This window comes from Arachis hypogaea, chromosome 6 (genome assembly GCF_003086295.3).
Source record: "Arachis hypogaea cultivar Tifrunner chromosome 6, arahy.Tifrunner.gnm2.J5K5, whole genome shotgun sequence".
In the NCBI taxonomy this organism is placed as follows: Eukaryota; Viridiplantae; Streptophyta; class Magnoliopsida; order Fabales; family Fabaceae; genus Arachis; species Arachis hypogaea.
In genome coordinates, this window is record NC_092041.1 from 13,130,601 (window position 1) to 13,155,114 (window position 24,514).

Below are 24,514 nucleotides of genomic sequence, written 5' to 3' on the forward strand. Positions count from 1 at the left end.
AATATTAAGAATAAAATTGAATGCAACTAAACATTAAAAACATTTTTAAAAAATTTACAATCGTTGAAAACAAAAAAAATATACATTATCCATATACTTATTTATTAATTGAAACAAAACTCATTGAAGTATGTGATGTGACAAAAGAAAGAGTTACATACTTTTAGAGTATTACACAAGAACATTCACTAATTACTCATTGTATTTATCATGTATTTACATAATGTATGGTTGTGGGAATGTTGATTTTGTGGGACTTAGTTGAATTGGGAAAGAGAGGCAAGTGGCAATGGGTCCTTTACTCTACTCATGAGAAGAAACCTTAGAGTTGAGGGTAGGGTACATGTATCTATTTACATTAATTACAACACTCTAGCTTCCCATTTTTAACTGTGTAAACCTCATCATCTAGACCAGTCAAAAAGATTTGTAAATTAAAAAAATATGGAGCCCACTCTATGAGGCATACATTGCTATTGCTTTTCCTGTTACTATACAAATTTGCTTCTCTCATTTAATTAAATCACTATTTTCTTCTGATTGTTATAATTTGACTGTGACAATTCCCACATAACACTTCCAAAAAAATGTAGAACACCTAGGTCTCGCTTTGTTTGACCCACTAGCCCAATATTTGCATTATGCTATGCAGGACCATTCAAGTCATCATCATCTTTTCAAATTAATTACAATAATATAGTTCTTATTTAATGATAATCTCATAATTCACACGTCACATCCTTAATGGTTAAGGACTTTAATTTAGGTTATATCAATAGGAATTTAAACTTGCATGGATTTATTTATAAGGTGAAAATATATATATTGTGATGCAAAGAAGTATGGAAGTGTGAGTGAAGAAGAAGGGAAGAGTGGAAACAAAATGATTGAACACACGGGTGAGTGTGTCCGAAGACATCTCATTTGGTTTTCTAATTGTCTCTGGTCAACAACTCATCCCTCATCACTCTCATCATTAACATCATCCTTCTTTTTATGCCTTCTTCTATCATCAAATAAAGTCAATTTATTCCCCCCCTCTCCCATCATTTATTTCTTGGATACACTTTCACATTATTGTCTATCATTATTATCTTATAATAATCATCATTGCTATTATTATAATTATACAATAATCATCATCATGCCCCAACTTAATTCCCCATATTGATAACGACTATATATACTATATTATTTTATTTTATTTCATTTTACATATATATGAATTCCGTTAATCGTTACCCTTTTAAAAAGTTTATATATATTCACTTTTTAAAAATATAATAAAAATATATTTTTTTTATGATACTCAATATATTGATTTAAAAAAAAAAAACTCCTTAGTCATCATTGTTGGATCAAAACCTATTATAAGTAGATAGACCGAAAGCTATAATTATTAGTAACTAAGGAGTGGTTTTGTTTTTTAGTTAATATTCAGAACTATATCTATAACATAAGGAACTATCAATGATCTCCAACGTAACATTAGAATTCTAAGATTAACACTAATCAAGTCCCTTAAATTGATGAATTGATGGTGAGTAAAATTGAGAAATTATGAATAAACTGATGAAATAAAGATCATAAATGTGGATTGGTAGAAGAGAATTAGGAATAAATATCAATATGTTATTGAGTATCAAAATTGTGAAACAAGCTAAAAGAGAGAAAATCAAACTTTGATATTCATTTCACTTATTAATTACTTGTTATAATTAATCCTATATTTATACTAGTTCTCTAGTAAAACTTAATTTGATATACTAATTTTACTACACCAAGATTTTTCACTTATTACTCATTAATTATATCTAGTTATCTAGGCACACATACACAGAGAGTTATTAGGTTTCAAAACAGTAGTGACACCCTTGGTAAGTTTGAAGAGTTGATAGATTGAAACTTGAATAACATAACCTACTACATATACTATATGCAATTTAAAGGGTGGCACCACATTATTGAAAGATGCTAAATTTTTGGAATAGTACTGGCCACACCAATAATATTTGTTTGGGAAATTTCAACAAAGGGACACAAGAACAATCGATTAATATCAACCACCCCTTTGTCCTTATACTCAACGATGCAATCATTATTAGCTATCAACTACAGTTAATTTCCTTTAGAAGATTCCAATGTACTGTTCGCAAAACTTATGAAGATATTATGCAAGCTGTACTATATATATATATATATATATATATATATATATATATATATATATATATATATATATATCCTTTTAACCATGTATTATTGAGCAGGATTTAGTACAAATTTGTCATTATTAAGAATTTTATTATTAACCAATGCTGCAAAAGGCTTCATTCGAATTTCATGCTCTAGTGAAAAGTTTCAGATTTCAAATTTTGGGATATATATATATATATATATATATATATATATATATATATATATATATATATAATTTTTTAAATATTATTCTATATATGTTCCTCTATTTATCAACTTGAATTTTTTGAATAAGTAATTTCAAAACTGTTACGATGGGTAACCGGAGATTAATAGGCTGGACTCGTTAGGCTGGCCTAATCGTCTGAAAGAAGAAGCCATGTTTGCGTCAGGAGCCTCCGTCTAACTTATATGGTACCTGCAAAGACACTCTGATACTTAAGTTAGTAAGAGTTTAAGCAAGTTTAGAAAGTATTGGAACTTTAAGATATCTGAGGGGTGTCAATGTATTTATAGTGGTGAACCAATAACCACGTATTTATAGTGGTGAACCAATAACCACCGTTCGAATAGTTCCACCTTTTAAGGAGGATAACCGTCTCTTTATCTTAGAGAAGTTAAGATATGACTTCTGAAAGTGGGTTGAGATATGGCTCTTGTAAGTTGAGATAATTTAAATTTTAAGTTAAAAAATTTTGTATGAAAAAACATGTATGAGATATATATTTGTTCATGCATCTCTATTGATCAACTTAAATTTTTGAGATACATGATTTTATGACACATGTTAAAATCACCACCGCATGCTTATGCAAAATTCTTTTTTTTCTTTTAAAATACTATATTAGGATTAAAATATCTTTTGAAAAATACTAAAAAATCTTAAATTTTAAATATGGTCTGAATAGGAATAGGGTCAAATATCATTTAAGTGAAGCATAGAGTTTTTTTTAATATTTTTTTTTAACGAATGATAACATTTAACATTAACCCTCATGCTTAGATGAGAGTGGGAAAACAATCATTTTAGTAACAGTCAAACAACAAAGAATATGATGAATTTGACTATATTATTCTATCCCATTTTCTCTTTTTAATCACGACTTATTATTATTACTTCAAAATCTCAATCACAATGTTGAAGTGCCTTATAATTTGTCTGTGATTGAAGGAGTGTGTAATAATGGGCCACCAATAACTAATTATATATCGTAATGCAATAATAATACTTTTATAATAAGCTCTAAGAATCCAAAAACCAAAACTAAAGATTTCAAAAAGGGATTAAAGTGGAATAATCTCCATGATTATCATCAAAATAAAAATTGTGATTCCAAGTGCAAATATTTTAGGGTGAGTTGTCCCATACTTTGCCAGCATCGCACAGCATCCCAGGTTGACGAAGATGAAGATGAAGATGAAGATTATGATTGTGATTGTGATGATTATATCATTGTGATGATTAATAATGAAATAGTACTATAGTATAAAAAAGGAGCATGAGAAATGTCCCATAATGATGTCTGACGAGGGGAACAAAGACCCTTCTATGTGCAAGATTGCATGCCGACTTGTCCCTTGTAAATTATTATAATATTTCATTTCTTGGTAATCACACATTTCTTTAATTAACGTAATCTAATTAAACTAATAAGCATGTGTTTAGGTAGCATGAAATCATGCAAGTAAGGCCGAACCATGCCCTCATCATTATCTATCAATATTCTTTTTCTTACTTAGTTTTCGACAAATATCTGTCTTAGCGGCTTCTTCAGATTGATTTGGCAAGTTAGATTTTTCTAACGATCTTGTTAATGGTAATTGTTAAAAGACTCAAAAGTTATAAATTTCAAAATTTTTAATATATTCAATAACTCAATGACTTATGTACGTATATTAGAGACATAATTATTTATGTTATTTCATTTTGTAAGCTTAAATTTTTGAGAAAAATAATATCACAGTATAGTATTAAAATTGTATGTTCTAAATATCTAAAATTTGATTTTTGATAAACTAAAAAAAAGATAGCATAAGACTAATAAAAAAATTTATGTAAAAAATCAAACAAATTCAAAAAAATTTCTTACTTGAGAGAATATATTAGAGATATATCAATATTTAAAAAATTGAAAAATAAAAGTTGTATCGTGAAATAATTAGGCTGTAGTTAAATTATATTTAAAAAAATAGAATAAGAAATAAAAAGACAGAGATGCATATATTTTGTTTTTAATTAAGAAGTACAAAAAATAAATAAATATGAAAAAAATTAAAGAATATATTTTTATTCTATTTTTATAACTAAACAAATTTGTTCTTTTTATTTATATATTGAGTTTAATTTTGATATACTAATATTACAAAATATTTTATACAATTATCTAATAATTGTATTTGTTTTTTCAGATAATCATTCATTCTACCAATTAAAAAAATAAATATCTTTATTAATAAGATATTATATAATTAAATACACGTAAAAAATTATTTATACGATAATAATATATATCAAAATTAAATTCTTATATATTTTTTCCTTATAAATAATACCCATGAGTTCTCGTTCTCTAAGTCGCTGGTATTAGAACGAGGAAAGCTAGCTAATATCATTATTTTTGAAATAAATATCCAAATTAATTTTTAAAAAATTTTAAATTTGATATATATTATGATTCCTAGTAAATTTTTATTCTCAATATGTTCTTGAGAATTAGTTCCATTGAACAAAATAACTAATTTGATGTATCTATCATTATTATATTAATAAAAATAACTAACTTTTAAACTTAATATTTTAAAAAATATAACAGTTGTATATATTAATTGTTCATATAGTATTTGCGATTAAAAAATAGGATAATATTATGGTGTATTATAATTTTAATAAAAAATAAAAATAATTTTTTTATACCATAAAAAAAACCGAAGAAATTAAAGTAGGAGGAGTCCCAGTCTTACAAGAAATGTGGCATAAAAATATTCCCCTATATCCCTAACAAAAAAGAATATGTTGGGTTTGCAATCAATCTTTCTGCAGCAGTTGTTTTGATCATCTACATGATTGTCATTCTATCATACATGATTACCACTTGTCCCCCCCATCACCCTCTCTGCCACTTTTGGAAAAATATTTCTATGCTTTACCAAACGTATTTAATACCTATCCTAAAATTATTTATAAACACATTTTCATCTCTAAAATTTGGAAAAATTGCAGAATAAGAACTACTCTCGACAAATAAATTGTTTTTTTAGTCACATTTTTAATATACATCTAATAAATAAATAAATGTGTAATACATTTTATTATAAAAGAATTAGATCTTCAAAAAATTATGATAAAACAAATTATTTCTTCTTCAAAAACTTATCAACAATAAAAATTTATTATAAAATAAAATGTTCAGTGAGAAGAACATTTTTGAAAATAATTTTATTTTTTACTCAAAATGATAGAAGACAGGAGAGAATATTGGGTTACGTACAAACAAAGTGATAATAGAAAACTTGGCAAATGGCAAATATAGAATAAACTCTTTGAAGTTGTATTGCTAGTTTCAAAATTCTTATGATTAATTAAAGAGGTGAAATTTCTGTTAATTATAAGAAAAAAAAAAGAAAAGAAAAGAAATGAGTGATCACATGGTAGTAATGGTAGTAGTACATTAGAAATAAATCAAATAATAATAATAATAATAATAATAATAATGAGAAGGTAGATAGATAGATAGATAGATATAGATCCAAAGACAATATACGATCCAACGTACAAATGATTGCTGTTGTGTAGATTGTCTCCTTTGGACTCTGCACTCCGTCCCTATCATCACTGCCCCTCACACCTCACCTTATAGTATATTTTTCAATTAAATGTATATATATGGTACGGTACTACATTTATACATATTTCCTATTGTAAATAATAATAATGATAATAATGGAGTAGTGATGTATAATCAAAACATTCATGAATGCAACATGATCGATCTGCTTCTCATCATCGTATGAATTCACACACACACTGCAGGTGCAGATGTAATGAGTAATGATGGTAAGCTGTGCTGTGCTGTGCGGTGCAGTGGAGTGCAGTGCAGTACAGTGCAGTGAAGTGTGCTCTTCCATAAGCAGCACAAGCAGACAGCACAAGCACCTTCCTTCCTTACTTGGGTAACTCTTCTCAATTCAACAATTAAATTAAAAAAAGAAAAAGGGTTGCATTGAATTGAATACAAGAGTGGAAAGGGGCAACACCATATTCCTCACTCTGAACCAACCTCATCATTACTCACTCACGTGATTTCCCTATCCCTACCTATCCTATGCTCTTCTATTAAATTACCACTGCTAACCAATAAATGCCTCTTTTTTATTTCTATTTCATTCCTTTCCCCCCCACTTCCCTATTTACCATCATATACCATACCTATTCACTAGTGGATGCTACTATCAAGATTTTTTAATTTTTTTTTATTAAAAATAAATAGAAAAATTATAATATTTAAATTATAATTTATTAATATGAAGATTTTTTAATTAATTTTATGTGTAAATACTTTTTTTATTATTAGATAATAAATTATAAAGTTTGATTTTAATATTATAAAAATATTATTTTTTTTAAATATGACTAAATAAATATATACACTTTTAACATAAAAATTTTTATAAAAATATTTTTAGTATCTTTATTTGAGTAGGTGTTTATACATATATTTTCATAATGTGTTTAGTTTAGTTTTTATAAATTGAAGTTGAATTTAATTTGATTATATTAAAATTTAGTTTGTTTTAATGTAATTTATGTTTGCATATTTTAATTTAAAATTAATCGTAATTAATAAAATATTATTTGAATAATAATTACCAAAATCAATTTTAGGTATAAAATGACCAAAAAATAAAAATTAGATTAAATTTTAATATTATTTTTTAAAAATTCAGTTTACATTTGATTTTTATACATTGGTCAGAATAAAAAAGGTTACATAAATAACTAATTTGTATTGTCGCATAAAAAAACTAATTTTTAAATTTATTATTAAAAAATAATGTAAATACATAAATCTATTATATAATTATATATTTTATATTATTGGTATATTAAAATTAAATTAAAAATTAACATAAATTTTTGAAATAACTTATATCATAACAAACATATTTTAACTATAAAAACTGAAAAGATAGGATTGGCATTTAAAAGGTTCCGATTTACAGAAAACCTTGAGTTAAATCGTACAGTTTTTTTAACCATAAATTTTTTAATGATGAAGCATATCTGCTGTACTATTTTTGTTGCCAGTATTAGTATTAATATTACATTGACATTTAAATTTGAAGTGAGAATTATAATTATAATGGGCACAAGTACAAGACTGGAAAAAGCGTCAACGTTAATAGCCTGTAAGAAAGCAAAGTTCTTCATGTATATACAAGGAGATGGAGCTAAAATTGGTTGGACCATCAATGAACAGTGACAAATCCGCATGCATCTTTATCCTCAAAAAAATAAGACAAACAAATTTGTCAAAACACCTTCCATCATCCAGGTTCCTATTTATTATTTTTTATCTGCTTTCTCTTCTGAAAAAAAATACAAATTTCCTATTTGTTTATTCAATGATCCATTAAGTAACTGATAAAATTATGAAAGAATAAGAAAAAAAATAAATTTTTATTGATTGTTGATTAATTAAATTATATTATAAATTATGAAAGTAAAACTAAATATATATAAAGTATTAGTTTAAAAATAAATAAAGATAAGATAAGAATAATCAAAGATAAGATAAAATAATAAAAATTAAAATTGTAATTGAATTTATATATTCTGTTGAAGTGAATTTATTGATTATGACATTTTTTATTGTTGTCATGGACTAAGATAAAAGAGTAGTTTAATAATAATAATAACTATGATTTGGTCATGAATTATCTTATTGAAAAGTGAAAACATTTTAAATATTTCACTATATTAGATATTTTAGTAATTTTAACTATTAGTCTCAATCATTTATAATTTTTGTAATTAAAATTAATGACTAAATAATTAGAAGAGACCACAATTTGGGGTTAGGATTTTATTTGTAGGAAAGAGGGCACATAATAAGTTGTTTTTGTGCTTGGATTATTGAAATGGTATGCTTTGTTAATTATTTAATTTTCAGTTCAAATACAACATGGTAAAACTTCACCTCTTTTAAAATAATTTTTTTTAGTTGTGTATAATTATTAAATTTTATTGAAAATATAAAGAATCTATTAAAAAACCAAACGTATCCATAAAATACTTTTTGGCTTTGATTTTGGTGCATGAGTTACTTTTTGTCTTTCAAATGACATAACTAGTTTTTTATTTTCCAAATGAAATTCAAAAGCATAGAAATTAATTGTTAATTAGTCAACTTTATACTTTTTATTCTAAAGTTATTTTATAATTTTTAATTTTGGAGAATTTAATATTTAAGATTAAAATTTAGAATTTAATATTTAAAATAAAAAAATAGTTGATGTTCGAAAAAATTTACTCCTTAGTCGAAGTCTTTGAAATTATATTTTCGAAAAAATAGTTACTTTATCATCTCTATCCAGATGTGATTCAATATACTGATAAAACTATAAAAGAATTAGCTAATATTAGGGCTTTTGAATTTTGAATATTCTTTTATTGAAAAAGAAGCAAATATCAAATTTAACAAATGAAAACATTACTGTTGCATCAGCTGGATTCTGGAAAGCGAAATACCTAAAAGTTTCGCTGTGTTAAAAAAAATAAATAAATAAATTCAAAGAAAGAAAATCAAATGCGTCCACACGTGTAATATTTGTCAACTACTCTTTCTTCCTTACTTGCAGGGTTTTTCACCCCCACAAGTGTAATCAAATATATAATTCTAAATTTCTAATTTCTAATGTCACTACTTTCATGATTTCTTCCTACACAATAACTCACAAATAAATTTAAATATAATTTTGGATCGTTAGATATAAATCACGCGATTTGATCTTAAATAAATAATTATAACCAAATCAAGTAAAATTGATCTAGTAGTTAGGCTCCGTTTAAAAAATTTTAAAAGTTATTTTTTTGAATTTTAAAAAAATAATAATATTAATATTTAGTATAATTTTTAAAATTAAATTATAATTTTTTAAAAAATTACTTAAATATTTATAAAGAAATCAACAAAAATGATTTTTTTTATCATAAAATTTTTTTTATTTCATTTCTTTTAAAATAAATACTTTTAAAAACTAAAAACTAAATACAAAATAACTTATTTATAAGTTACTTTTAATAAAAATATTTATTATTTAACTTATTTTTTCAAAAAAAATTAATTAAACTGTTTATCCAAATTAAATCTTAATTTACCAGTTTATTTGAGTAAATGATGTCAAAATTCAAATTCTACTTTGTGTGTATAATAATTAGTTAATCAATAACAAATTGTTAAATTGAGTTTATATTTACAATAAATTGATGATTGATCTACTAAATAAGAAAATACAACAGAAAAGAAAAAATAAATAATTATAGTGATAGTCCGCATAGGAAGCAGCATTGTTTGTTAATTATCCAGTTGCTATAGATGCTGAAACCGCTATGAATACTCCTCATAACCCCACCCCACCTGATCAGGAAAGAACGTGACCACTGATTATCACTTGATTGTTAATCAAATTAAATTATTACTTCAATATGGTATATATTAATTGTTATTCGATATGACAGCATAATAATCATCGGCATGCATGCACATAAACATTATTTTCAACAGGAAAAAAAAATCATATATATAGTTGTTAAACTTTTATGTGAATTACTTATTGAATGGGTTAATTCAACTTCAAAAATTAATTCATGGATAATGATGCTTCATATTTATAAATTATCTAGAGATATTATATGTTTAATTAATTTGAGTTAGTTTAGTCATTTATTATTACATGCATTAATCTTGTATATTGTGAAGGTAAATATTTAATAATACGAAGAAGATAAAGTCTTTCCCCAATTCAAAGTAAGAATTCCTCAGCACGACTACTTCCTATTCAAAATTGGGAAAGAAGAAGAATTCTAATATACTTAGAAAATGAGAATGAAAAAAAATATATGTTCACACTCCAAGTAGCTAGCGTATTAGTATTTTTTACAACACATGTTGCGTATTTATATATGACTGACTACAAAAATATCCATTAAGAGGTTATTAATCAAATTATCAAACCATTCTCTTCATGAACCGTGATATATATAGATATTGAAAGCAATTAAATTACGCACGAAGACTGAGTTACTAAGAATAAAGAATTTACATAGTGGGAATTCGTTTTTTTAAATTTTTTTCATTTAAACCATTTATTATTTACAACTAGTGATGAGGTAGTTGAGTTACACTTTCATTGTATGTAAATTATTAACGCAAGTCACATCATTGTATGTATGTAAATTATTGACGCAAGTGAAAACACAATAATTCTCGAATCTAGTAAGAGTTTTCTTTTCCCTTGATATAATCAAATAAGATTAAGTTCACATTCGTCGGATAAACACTAACTGAATTCTTTGGTAGTTTACTTTGATAAATAGTACATATCTTTTATTTTTTATTTAAAATTCTCAAAATAATTTGAATTAATCTTCTTCGTTACAACTTTTGCTCAAATGATTATTAAAGATCCTCCAACAATGAAGTAAACATGCCGCAAATCACTTCAGTACAATCAACAATATAACCACTTGATTCATTTAAATAGATCTTCTACTCTTAATTAATGTGATGAAGTGAATTAGTTAGATATTCTTTATATCTAAATATAATTTTGATTGGATGAAAATGAAATACAATAATGAGGGGAGTATTTTTGGAATCTAAATAAAAAAGTCCGTCATTCTCTTATATATTTGGGATTTAAAGTTAGCTGTGATCTATTTAAAAGAAGTATAATATATATTTTTTTGGGGGGTGGGGGGAGGGAGATTTTTGGCCCCAAAATTTTAACTTTTATATTACAAAAGTACAATTTATTAAAAATGATCTTTTTTTAGAAAAAAATTATAACAATAAAATACATGTGCATAAGATAAATTTAGACGGAAAAAAAAGATAGTTGAAAGTCTTTATGAAGGAGATAAATTGCATTTACTTTTTCATTATAATTGGTGTTTTCTGATGTGGGAAATTATTTCCAAAAAGTGAAATGCAGAGAGTGTACCGCAAGCATTATTGGGATGGAAATAAAGTTGTTCATAGTTCATGTGATGATCATTCTTGACTGGGCGAATCCCATGCATGATTGTCAAGAAAAAATAAAATAAAAAATGTTATTCTTATATTAAAATCAGTAATTAATATATTTATTTTTAATATATATTTTATATTAATAAATAGTGATTAATTTTTTTCGATTTTTTGTAATATTTTCGATTCGACAAGTCAAAGACTAATTCATCGTGATACTAAACTTCTTTTAAGAGTTTGTATAAGACAAATTCAAACTTCCTAATATTTATTTAAATAAATTAATAAACTAACTACTAATTTAATTAAATAATAACTAATTTTAATAACTAATTTTAGTATATACTTATCATAATTAAGAAAATTAAAGTGCCACCAAGGAATGTATGTATGTGGGAACTGGGAAGAGAGAGAGAAAGAGAGTGTGTTTTGAATTGAATTCATGGGTTGGGTTCACGGTTGGGGGTGTGTGGCTTTTCCTACATTCCATTAACAATTATTACATGATGGTCACTTTATGGCATGGTTCGTTTTCTGCATTAGCGGGTCCCACCCAATAATTCACGCATCCCCCCTCTCTCTCTTCTCTCTCTGCAGCTTATCATTAAAGCCTGCATGACTTCAATTATTGCAATGATCCCAAAAGCATGACATATCTGACCTCTTTCACTTCCTCTCTGTCCCTTATTTTCTTTTTTCTTCTTCTTATTTTTCTAAAGCTATATCCTCCATGCCACGCGACTGGGACCACATTCCCATCACCCGACCCGACCCGAACCACATTCCTATTATGTGGGCTCCTACTCATTGGATACCCCATACCCATTATTTAGCTATTCATCCATGTTATGTATATCCATCTATCTTAGCTTCATTATGTTTTTTTTTTTTTATGGGAGCTCCTAATTAATGCCTCAAAAGAACCTTTGTTTCTTTGTTTGCATCTTATATCATTTATTTTGCACCCCTTAAAAACCTTCTCAAAGCAGCCCTCAAAGTAGTAGTAATAATAGAAGCTTTCCTGGGAATAGTAAAAGTTGGTCGCTTTGTCCCCCTAATACAACATTTTAATATGCTCAAATTTAAATCTCGTGCTAATCATCATCCCACCCATCTTTATTCCCCCATTATTTTTCTTTGTTCACATCACGCTTGCTCCAAAAAGATATTGTACTAACATAAGATCAAGAGTATAACACTTCATCTTTTATCGTATTCATGACTTATGTTATATATTATTTTAAAAATATATATGCACATACACTAAAATTTAATCAGAATATATTTTATATATATCACTAATTTAGTAATTATTTTTAGTATATATAAATATATATAACGATTAATATTATTTATTTCCAAATTAAAACTTAATAAGATTTATAGTATATATTTGAATTAGCATTTATAAACAAATGTTGGTAAGACTACATTTTTGTAAAATTAATTTTGAATAAAATTGAATGTAGTTTGTGTTGAATATTTTTTGTCAAACACGATTGTGAAAAAATAAATATTATTTAGATAATGTTATTTAAAATTATATTAAAATAAAAAGTATTAAAAAAGTAAAATTAAAAACTAAGTATTATCTAGATGTTATTATCTAAAATTACCTTAAAATAAAAAAATTACTAAAAAGAAAGTGATCGAAAATTCAATACTAACATATCACTTCTCAATATAAAAAATAATAATAATAATAAATTATTAACATCTTATCATTGTTTGATTGTAGTTTTTAAAAATAACAAATTAAAAATTATTATTTCTACAAAAAAATACGTTCGAAACAAAATTCAATCCACAATTAATTTTTTTAAATAGGTTTTATTTATCATATGCTTTAAAGATACATATTAAAATTACAAAATAAAACAGTTTTTATTAAAAATATAAAAAATTTAAATTTTTAATATATTTATTTTATATTTATTAAATAAAAATATTTAAAATTTTATTAATGATAAACTTATTATATACTCTTTGAACACATCTTAACTAAACCCTTTCAGTTTTTAGATAACCTTAACTTGCTTAAGAAACTGATTCATAACAAATCAAAGAAAGATACTTTGTTTAAAAGAATAGATTATAGAAGATAAAGTATGGATATAGGTTTGAAGAATAGGTAGGTGGTGTGGGAACAAGAAAGGGTGGAACCACACACTAAACTGAATCTGATTGGCAATGTAAGCAAGCAAGTAGTAAAAGTATAGGTAGTGGTCATGGTGGAAGCTACGAGCAGAGTCATGTGTCATTTCATTTCAATTAGCCTCTCGCTTTTAATCAATCCACCTTTTTAGCTTGGAAACTGCGACACCTTTTCGGCTTAATTCAATTCAATTGGAAGAGCCAAATCAACATTCAGAACCAAAGTTGCAAACAAAAACAAAAAGCTAAACTGTAAACGGAACCCTCATTCATCCTCTGTCTTTCAAAATATCAGAAAAATGCAACCAGGTGCAGTTCAGAGTTCACATTAATTAAAGCTTTCAAAACTCTAACAAGCTCTCGTGGATCAACTAAAAATAATCATAAAATAGTACTAAAAATATTATTTGTACATTAAAATTAACTATTAAAGTTAGTTCTTATATATTTATATACAATATACGAGAGCAAGTAGAGTTAGTAGGTTAATTATATTAGTTGATTGTAATAAGAGAATGTAAGTTTCATGTTGTTTTGAATAATGAACTTTGTATTATATATTAGTCCCATATCGTCCAAATTATGAAGAATTTTTTTTCTTCTATTAATATAAATAATCTATATATTTTTTATTTATGAAATAGAGTTGAAGTTGATTTAAATATAAAATAAGCTATGTATTTATTTATTTTTAGACTTGTTACTAATTTCGCTAAGATTGGTGAATCTAAACTATGTTACTATAAACAACGTCCCAGTATCAAAATACATATATTATTTAGTTCATTTTTAATACTATTTTGTATTTAATATACATTTTATAGAATTTAATTTTGATATACTATTAATATAAAATAATTTTACACGTGCATTCAATTAAGTAATATCTCATCAATAAAATTAATTATCTTTTATATTAACTGCATAAAATAAATATAATTACATGACGGTATAAAATATTTTATATTATAAATACATAAAAAATAAATTTATATTTTATATTAGTGACTGATTTTAATGTATATATAATATAATTGAATAATATCAATATATATATATATATATATATATATATAATTAATGCTTCTTATGTGTAATTTATATATGATGATATATTTTGAATAAGTAATAAGGGAATTAGGGGGAGGGAACAAGAGGAAAGGAGAGGAAAGGGAATAGTGGGAATAGTGAATAAGACAAGGGAAGCAGGTTATAATCTCAGCCATGTCTCTCGGATGACATTTCGTTTTCCTCATTAGTCATCATGACGCTATTTGGACTTTGTTTGGTGGAAACTCTTCAATTAATAATAAAATCAATTCCAATTTTCTTCTCTTCTCTTCTCCTCAGTAACCACGCAAACGCATTCATTACTTTTCAACTTTTAGGGTTCAGCCTTCCTTTAATTTCCTGCATTAAACTCGCTTTCAAAACACCGCCCCCCTTATATTTCCTTTTCTTTTTTCGTTTATTATATAAGATTTCATCAATACGTATCTTAAAAATAAATAATAAAATCATTACTAGTAAAAAAATTTTTAATTTTTTTCTCAATAAATATAAAATAAATATACTAAAAATTTAAATATTTTATATTTTTAATAATATTTTTAATTTATAATCTTAATATATATTTTTAAAGCACAAAATATCAAAATTCTTTATTATATACACTTATTCATCAACATGATTAGTGTATGCTAATCGATCCATATGTTTATTTTATGATTGTATGTAAAATTAGACACATACTATATTGAATGCATATTTGCTTAAAGTTTATGTATACACTATGATACAGACACGACATGATATAAAATATGTTGATATATAAATTTTAAATTTTATAAAATAAGGATATATATATATATATATATATATATATATATATATATATATAATATGATGTATTTTTAAAAAAATAGTAATAATATTTTAATATTTTATTGATATTAAAATAAAAATTAATTTTTTAATTATTTTTAATATTTTATTTTAATTATATTAAATATTAAAAATATTTTTTATTTTAATAAATAATAATATGTACTTTTTTAAAATTTATTTTAAGAATACATATTAAGAATAAAGTTAGATACGCTGATACATAATAGTATTTAGGTGTGTCTAAAGACGTATCAAAAAAATAATTTATTTTCTGTTAAGATACAGTTGGACACGACAGATACGCGTATTGAACGAATGTCAATAAATATGTGTCTAAAATATATCTGACATACAAACATAGCAACTCATTAAAATGTCTGTACTTTATAACATATATATAACCATGTAATGCGTAAACTAAAAATCAGTTATTGAATTAGTCATATATATAAAAAATATATTGTAATATATAAAATATATATTTAAAATAAATTAAATAATATATATCTATATATACATTTATTATAATTAATTTGGTGATAATTTTAATATACAAATAGTATTATATATATATTGAATTAGAAATATAAACTGTTTATAGATTTATTTAACTTTTAGTTCTTACATATTAAGATTGAATTTTAAATTTTTACATTATATTATGAATCATATCCCTTAAAGCTTACAAAAGGACATAAATAATTATATTTAATATATTATATCAAAAATTTGATTGTTGAACTAGTTAATAAATACTCATATATACTTACAAACTTAAATCTAAATACACATTTTTTATCTCGCACTATTTTAAATAATATTTATAGAAAAATATAATGACCTAATTTTCTTAGCTAATACTCAATTTATATTTATTTTTTCATTTTATTTTCTTTTCAACAACAAAAAATAATAATTTAAATTTATTTTCAATCATCACTATTTCTCAATTTTATTAGATAATTATTAATTTAAAGACAATTGATTTTCTAACGAAATCAAATATAAAACAAAAAGAAAAAAAAAGAGTTAAGGTGAAAATAGTATTATGATTTATGCGGCAAGCAAAAACATGATGAGGATCACATGACAGCAGGTGAGGAATATGGAATGGGAATGTATGTATGTTATATGTATGTATAAGAGAAGAGAATGATTAAATAAATAAATAGTAAGTAAAGCATGGTATGAGGGCCTTACTTTATTTCGTATTGACAAGGGTTCCGTTGAGTAATATTTTAAATACATTCACGTGTGTTTGTCAACCTGGATTTGTCGGTCAATCTTTACTACTCCACGCAACGCCACACTAACTTAAAAAATATTATATATATAAATAAAAAGCCACCACCCTATACACTATACTACCCTTGCTCCGTTCATTCCATTTCATTTTTCCAGTGTGGAGAGGCTATGCCAAATTGCTTCATCACACCGCAATTTAATATACAAAAAATTTAATATATATATATATAATAGTAATAGCAGCAATAGCATTTGGCTCCTTCAAAGTCTATAAACTACTCTACTCTCTTTGCTCCATGCTCTTGAAATAACTGGCACCACCACGCTGATAGAAAAAGAAAGCCTTTTCTTTCTCTTTCAGCTCCATAAAACCTTGTCTTTCTCTACTCTCAACCTTTGAACAACAACACATGGAGCTTGCTTTGAGCTTAGGGGAAGCACCGAAGTCCTTCACTTTGCTTGACAACACTCCCAAACTACCTAATAACAAGGATCCAGTGGGTTTCTGCATAGCACTTGGTGCTGCTGCTTCCTCCGCCGGAAAATCCTCTGAGGAAGAGAGAAGAGGATCCTCAGATCCGCCAGTTCAGCTCGACCTTCTCCCTTCAACGCCGGTTCTTCGCTCCCAACACCCATCTTCACACCTTCGAATTCCATGGCTCAACGATGCACGTACGCAAAACTTTCCTTCCCTCTTTCTTTCAGTTTTCTAGTTTTGAGTACTGTTTTTTTTTTCTTTGCTAACGAGTTTGTTATTATTGCAGTTGGTTTGGAGAGGGTGACATCGGAGGCACCGGCGGCGAGGGCGTTGGACGTGAACTCTTTCCCGGTGGCTCCTGCGGCGGGAGAAGACGGGGACGACGGCGCTGCACTGTCTTCGCCTAACAGCGCCGTATCGTCCTTTCAGATGGATTTCTGTCTGAGAAACGGGAACGGTGGTAACGGCGGTGATGGTGCGGCGGCGATGATGAGGAACAGGAGAGACGTGGAAGGTGGTGAGGGCAACGACAGAGGCACCAGCGATGACGACGAGAACGGATCCACCAGGAAGAAGCTCAGGCTCTCTAAGGAACAATCTGCGTTTCTTGAAGAGAGCTTCAAAGAACACACCACCCTTAATCCTGTAATTAAAAAAATAATTAACCCTAATCTAATCAATATTTACCTACTGTTATCAACATTACTAATGATTATCCGTGTGATTTTGCAGAAGCAGAAACTGGCTCTTGCGAAACAGTTAAACCTTCGTCCCCGTCAAGTTGAAGTTTGGTTTCAGAACAGAAGAGCAAGGTATGTTATGTAATAAAAGTGTTATGATGATTCGAAAACATGTATGTATGTATGTGAAGTTGTATATTTGATTTGATTAGGACCAAGTTGAAGCAAACGGAGGTGGATTGCGAGTACTTGAAGAGGTGCTGTGACACCTTAACTGAAGAGAATCGGAGGTTGCAGAAGGAGCTTCAAGAGCTGAGGGCATTAAAGACTTCTCAACCCTTCTACATGCAGCTTCCGGCCACCACTCTCACAATGTGCCCTTCATGTGAAAGGGTCGCCACCAACACCGCCGCTAATAACAATGACGCTTCTCAGATTGCTTCCGCTTTGTCTCTTAGTAACAAGCCCAGAATCTTGCCATTTCCTAATACTCAGGCCCATCCTCCTCCGGCCCAAAAGGCCCATCAATGATCATCATCATCATCATCGTTCTCGACCCTTTTTCGTCTTTTCGCTTAGCTTCCTCCCCCTCATTTTCCATTTGTATATAGTTTTCCCTTTTTGTGTTGAATTTTAGACCTTATCTTTTATTATTCCATTCTTTTTTTTTTGTTTTTGTTTGATAGCTACTCTGGATTATATTAAAAGAACATGATGATCCTTTTTGTCGAGATCACTGAGGGATGGAGTAGCACAGATTTTGTAAGCCAAATGTGGAATGAAACCCTTGTTTTTCATCATCACTTCTTGTTTTGTGTTTTGTAGTAGTTTGTCCATACTTATTTAACTTTACTAAGGTCACTACTCACTAGTGCTATAGTTATTTAATTATATGCAACCTCGTTTTAAATTTATGTTCTTTCTAATTTCGCACGTAAATACCAAAATATGCGAGTTACTTGCAACCCCTCACTATTATTTTTCCAAGAAAATAAATTACCTTGTTATATAGCTTTTCTTTTAGTTGATCATTCTTGATTAATGCTTATGAATTATATGACGACACCAATAATCATTGGAAGAAAAACCATGTTTCGATTACAAAAGTGGTGGTATTTATTGTTAAGATGACTGAAAAACCGGAACACATCATAATTTTTCAATGCGCTATTATGCTTGGTTGACTTATTTGGTAAATGGTTGACTATCAAAAGACAAACGATAATGAGGATCAAATTTCACGCAAATTATGATCATGAATAGCGTGGTATGTAAAATGGTTGACAATGTATTACGGGTTTGCTGTGGCAGAATCTTCAGATGGAACTCATCAATAGACAACACTATAATCTTCTTGGTGATCGATAACGTCTTTTGTAGTTAGAAATGTTTGGTAATAAAAAAAAAAATTAGTCAAAATCAGATAGAATTTGTTTTATTTAATATTTATTAATTATTACAATAATTAATGAATATTAAATAAGACAAACTCTAACTTTTAGTTTGTCTCTTTTTAACATTACCGTTTGTGAATATTGTGTGTTGAGCAAGGGAATTGCATGCAAATTAACATTGTTTCTTTCTGCAGCCAAAACATGAGTCTGAGGTTTGGAACCTCATGGATTTATACTATGAATTCAAATAGGTCAGTTAATATTGGTTTTTTTTTATTTTAAATTCTAAATTTTAAAATTTAACCTTAAACTTTAAATCTTAAAAAAAATTTAAAAAAATTAGTAATACTTTTTACATATGCACATACCCACAAATTTTGAAAATGATGCTTGTCAAAGAATTTTATTACAAATTTTATATCTTTTAAAATTTATAACAAGGAAACATTTTTTACTTCCTAAACTAGTTTTTGAGGTAAATGAAATCTATATACACTTAATTTTCACAAGTTTAATTAAGACCCATTGAATTATATCTTCATGTATGTCAAGAAATGTATATATATATTTGATATATAGTTAAACAAAAATCATTGCATTCCGCTTATAAGAATTTAGAATTCGGTTTTGAATATATGTATGTTTTATATATATAGTTAAATAGAATAATGGAACGTTAAAAAAAAAAAAGAATGAACTGGATCGGAATAGAATTATTGTTCTATACTACTAGCTAGTCCTATTATTATTATATACACAGAACGTGTGAGAGAGAGAAGGCAATAATCCATTATTATTATTACGATCTCGCAAGAGGATCATGATGTTGACACAAAATCTCAAGTATATGGATACCACACAAAATGATCATGAATACTCAATAGATGGCCATTGATTGAGGAGACAAAGAGAGGGAATGAAGAATGATGAGCATGTAACTTTATGTTCCCATAAAATATGTAGTATCTGTAACATTATTATTCCTTTTATAAACAAATGAATGAATATAACAGCCTATAACTAAAGATGGGTTGTTTATATGTGATTAGTAGTTGTGAAAGTAGCAGCCAACTTATTCTGTAAACCATAGTAATGTGTGTGGAAGTGTGAAGTGACAACGCGGCGTTAAAAGTAGGGTTTGGCTTTTATATGTGTCTGAAACTGTGATGAAGGGTTATTCATTATTGTAGATTGAATCAAAGGGGATATCTATGTATCTGTTTGAAGAAGATCCTAACATGGAGGGTGGTGCTATTACAAAGGCCCCCCCCTCTATGTGTGCCTATACATCAGGCTATGTAGTTTAAGATGGATGTTACTACGAAGTGGGTAATATTAATATTTGTCAGATTATGATAAGATACACCATGATCTGTTTTTTCAAGCAAATATTTGGTTCCGAGTGAGACCTGTCTTTGTGTCCTCTCCTCTGACTGCTACTATTCTATACCTATATATATATATATATATATTTATATATGCATATATGAGTCGTATATGCCGAGGATAATGCCATATATGTCTGGTTTTTAGTTTTTTATGGTTACCACTTTGATTTGGTTAAGCTTCAACGGAAGAAAAGGTCATTTGTTTTTAATCTAAAGTAATTTAGTTTTATTGTCCAATTACTTAAACAATCATTTTAGTATTTTCAAAGCCTGAGCTATATGATAGATTAAAAGTTTTGATTTATTTTACACTTTACATAAGTCTTTATAGATATAGATAACTCCACGTAAATGAGAGATAAAAAAATATATTTGTCTTTTAGTCTTTTATAAAATATAATTTTACAATTTAGTTATCTTTTTTTAATGCAATTGAATAATGAATAATATATTACATTATTATCAGTAAATATTTTTATTTGTATTTATTTATCACAATTTTGTATACATAAATTAATATTTTTAAAATTTACACACATAAATTAATAAAATTTATTTATTAAATATAATTTAATATTTATATTGATAAAATAATAACAAAATAAATACTAAAATTTATTGGCCCAAAAATTTCTCTTGAATAATACCAAAAGCTAGACATAATCGGAGCATTTTAAATAGTTATTAATGAAACCCTAAAAATTCTGTATTGTTTTGTCAATCAAATAAATTATGTTGTTGACCCATATAGAAGCTAATGGCTATATATGCAGCATGCATGTAGGTAGGTTATATAGGTGTTGGATGGTAGCTAAAATAATTAATTAATTAAGAGCAATAAGTTATGGTGATCACCAATAACCATGCATATATAATAAGGTCAACTTTGCTCTACGGCTTGATTGTTGGCTTGTCATTCTTTAATGAAGCAGCCTCTTAACTGCGCCCTGTGACTCCCACTGCAAAAAAAAAAACACCCTATTTTCTTCTTAATTTCTCATTTATGCAAACACCTGCTTCCTTGTTTTCTTTTCCCATTTAGCAACATGCCCAAGCTTTGTCTAAGGAAAGCAACTTTATAATAAAATAAACTAAAAATTCTCTAACTTTCTCTCTTTTTCACTCCCTCTCTATGAGTATCACTTCTCATAATTGAATAAACTAAAATAAGATCATTTTTTAAAGAACAAAAACGATAAAGAATAAACACATTCACAAGCGAAAAAGAAAATCTCATTAAATCAAGGTGTCTTGAGGCTCACTCGTTCGAAATTCAAACAAACAAAGTCATAAATTAAAAAAAAAACAATTTATATTCAATGTATTAAAAGCTTTAAATTATTATTTTTCAATAAGCTCCGAAGCTTAAAATATGGTTTTGTTTTTTGTTTTGATACAGAAATATATTTTTCATCGTACTCGTTTCAAGATGTACACTGAAAATTAAAATCCTAATTTCTAAACACCAAACCCTAGTCCTAATGATATTTTTCTTTTTTAAGCACTGCCTAGGAACCCTTTTCACTTATATTTTTTAGTTTTTTAATATGGGCTTGGCCCATTCCAACACAAAAAGTGGACCGAAACTCAGCTCAACTTCCAGTTCCAAAATAAGAATAAAAGAAACTCAACGTATGTGCCTTTGGGTTTTACAGCCCATACTCTGACAAAAAGAAAAGAAACTCAAGTTCTAAAAAGTCTGTTTTAGCTGTTTTCTTCTAATTTTTGCTACATTATTGTTTGATATCCCAAGTTTGCAACAAGCATGTTGTTTCATTTGACACATGACGTGAGTTTATTAATTAGTTATGTTAGGTATTTGTTAATTTCACGTGTTGCACATACCTTGTTATGATCGTCATGCTAAATTTTACAACTATACGAGTGTCCAACTATATGCTTCCATCATTCAATGCTTTGTTAGTGGCATAAAAGTTCGTGGCAAACACTATTTTCTCACATCGTACACGTGCTTCGCTGGACCGTAAATCTGTAAATGTTAACTCATAGATGTCTAATTTATCGTTTAAGGTGAAGTTGTACACGATCTATTGGCCTAACTTGCTGATAATATGAAGAAACAGGCATTACCCAGCATAAGTATTAAGTAACTGAGATTATAGCTAATATTCACGGATCATAACCAATTCAACCAACGCGTCCTTTAATCTAATATGGTACAGATACTCGAAGGTTTACGACCTTTTTTGTTTTAGAAAAAAATGAAAAGAAAGAAAAGTATAAGCTACTATGCAATGCATTGACATGCAATTGCAATAGTCAAGGCTCCATGTGTTGATGAGGAAGATAAAGTTCCACTTTAGAATGTGGATTAAGGCACCCATTCAAATTCAATGTTTTTAACTGACCAACAAAGACCGCTTTTCACACAGGCCAACGATTTAAGATTAGTTTGTTTCGGTGTTTGTTTGGGCGCAATTAAGTTGATAAAAAAATTTTTTAATAAAAAATATATATATTTTTAATTTTTAGTGTATTTGATAAATTTTTAATAATAAAAATAAAAATATTAGAAAAAAAAATCTTTTTAAGAAATTACCATTTATCTCTTTTTTTAAAAGATCTTTTTTTCTAAAAAAAGAATATTTTTCATATAACAAAAAAGTACTTTTACTTTTATAAAAGATCTTTTAAAAAAATATTATTTAAAAAAAATATTTATTGAGAATGGCGCCCAAACAAATACATAATATAGAGTAAATGACAATTAAGTTCTTGAAAATTTTGATTTTGGACTAATTAATCTCTGAAAAAATATTAATTTGGTCTTTTATCAATTATGTCTTTCTATCAATTTGTCAATTAAAAATTAACGGTGATGTTTATATGTACCGTTAACTACTCTGATGTAGATAATTTTTGGAGCAAATTTTACCTATTTTAGTAAAATTTGTGATAAATAAAAAACCGTTGATTAAAAATACATATAAAGAACTAAATACATGGACAATTCTATTTCTGTTTTACACTATTCGTTAACAAAAAAACATGTATATTCATTATTTGCTATCATAAAAGACCTAATTGGTACTTTTTTTTCAAGAACTAATTAGTCCAAAGAACTAAATAGCCCAAAATCAAAATGTTCGTGAATCTAATTGTTGCTTTACTCTAATCTATATTATCAAATTATCGAACCCCGTAACAACGTTCCTAATAAAACCAATCTTATTCATGGCATCTAAAATTGATTGTGGATCAAATAAGACAATTGTATCTAGGGGTGTACGCGGATTAGATCGGATCGGATATGAACGAAAATTCTATCCGATCTGCATAATTTTCATTGGATCGAACATGATATCCGCGTTTTTTAGTGTCAGATCCGATCTGCACATTTACGGATCGGATATAGATTATATCCGCATAATTGAACATTCTCTTTTAATCATATTTCTATATAAAAAAAATTCAATAAAAATATTTCTTTCACACTTTTAAACCTATTTATTCCTAAAATATTTTTAATCAATTTTTTTTAAATAACAAAAATAAAATAAAACAATATATGAATAATACTACTAACTAAAACATACAAACAAGTAAATATAATACCAAATATATATATATATATATATATTTTAATTATTATTATGTAGATCTACAGATCTACGGATGCAGAACTGATATCCGCGATCCGATCAGACTGCAGATCGGATCGTATCCGCAATTTTCGGATTAAATGCAGATATTTACTGCAGATTTGCAGATACGATCCTATTCATAAACACCCGTAATTGTATCTTATAGTAAACCATATTGCATCTAATTAACATCATATTTCAAATCAACAAGCAGTCAGATAAATTAAGCAACTATA

At 26.9% G+C, this 24,514-nt stretch overlaps 1 protein-coding gene across 1 annotated transcript; it reads left to right on the forward strand.

Annotated features, from left to right (window-relative positions):
* Nucleotides 1-16,732: 16,732 nt before the first annotated feature.
* On the forward strand, nucleotides 16,733-18,694 carry LOC112696129 (homeobox-leucine zipper protein HAT14). The gene is made up of 4 exons (XM_025748735.3): nucleotides 16,733-17,405; nucleotides 17,498-17,856; nucleotides 17,944-18,023; nucleotides 18,104-18,694. The coding sequence occupies exons 1-4, from the start codon at nucleotides 17,144-17,146 to the stop codon at nucleotides 18,420-18,422; spliced, it is 1,020 nt and encodes a 339-aa protein (XP_025604520.1). The 5' UTR covers nucleotides 16,733-17,143; the 3' UTR covers nucleotides 18,423-18,694.
* The last annotated feature ends 5,820 nt before the right edge of the window (nucleotides 18,695-24,514 follow it).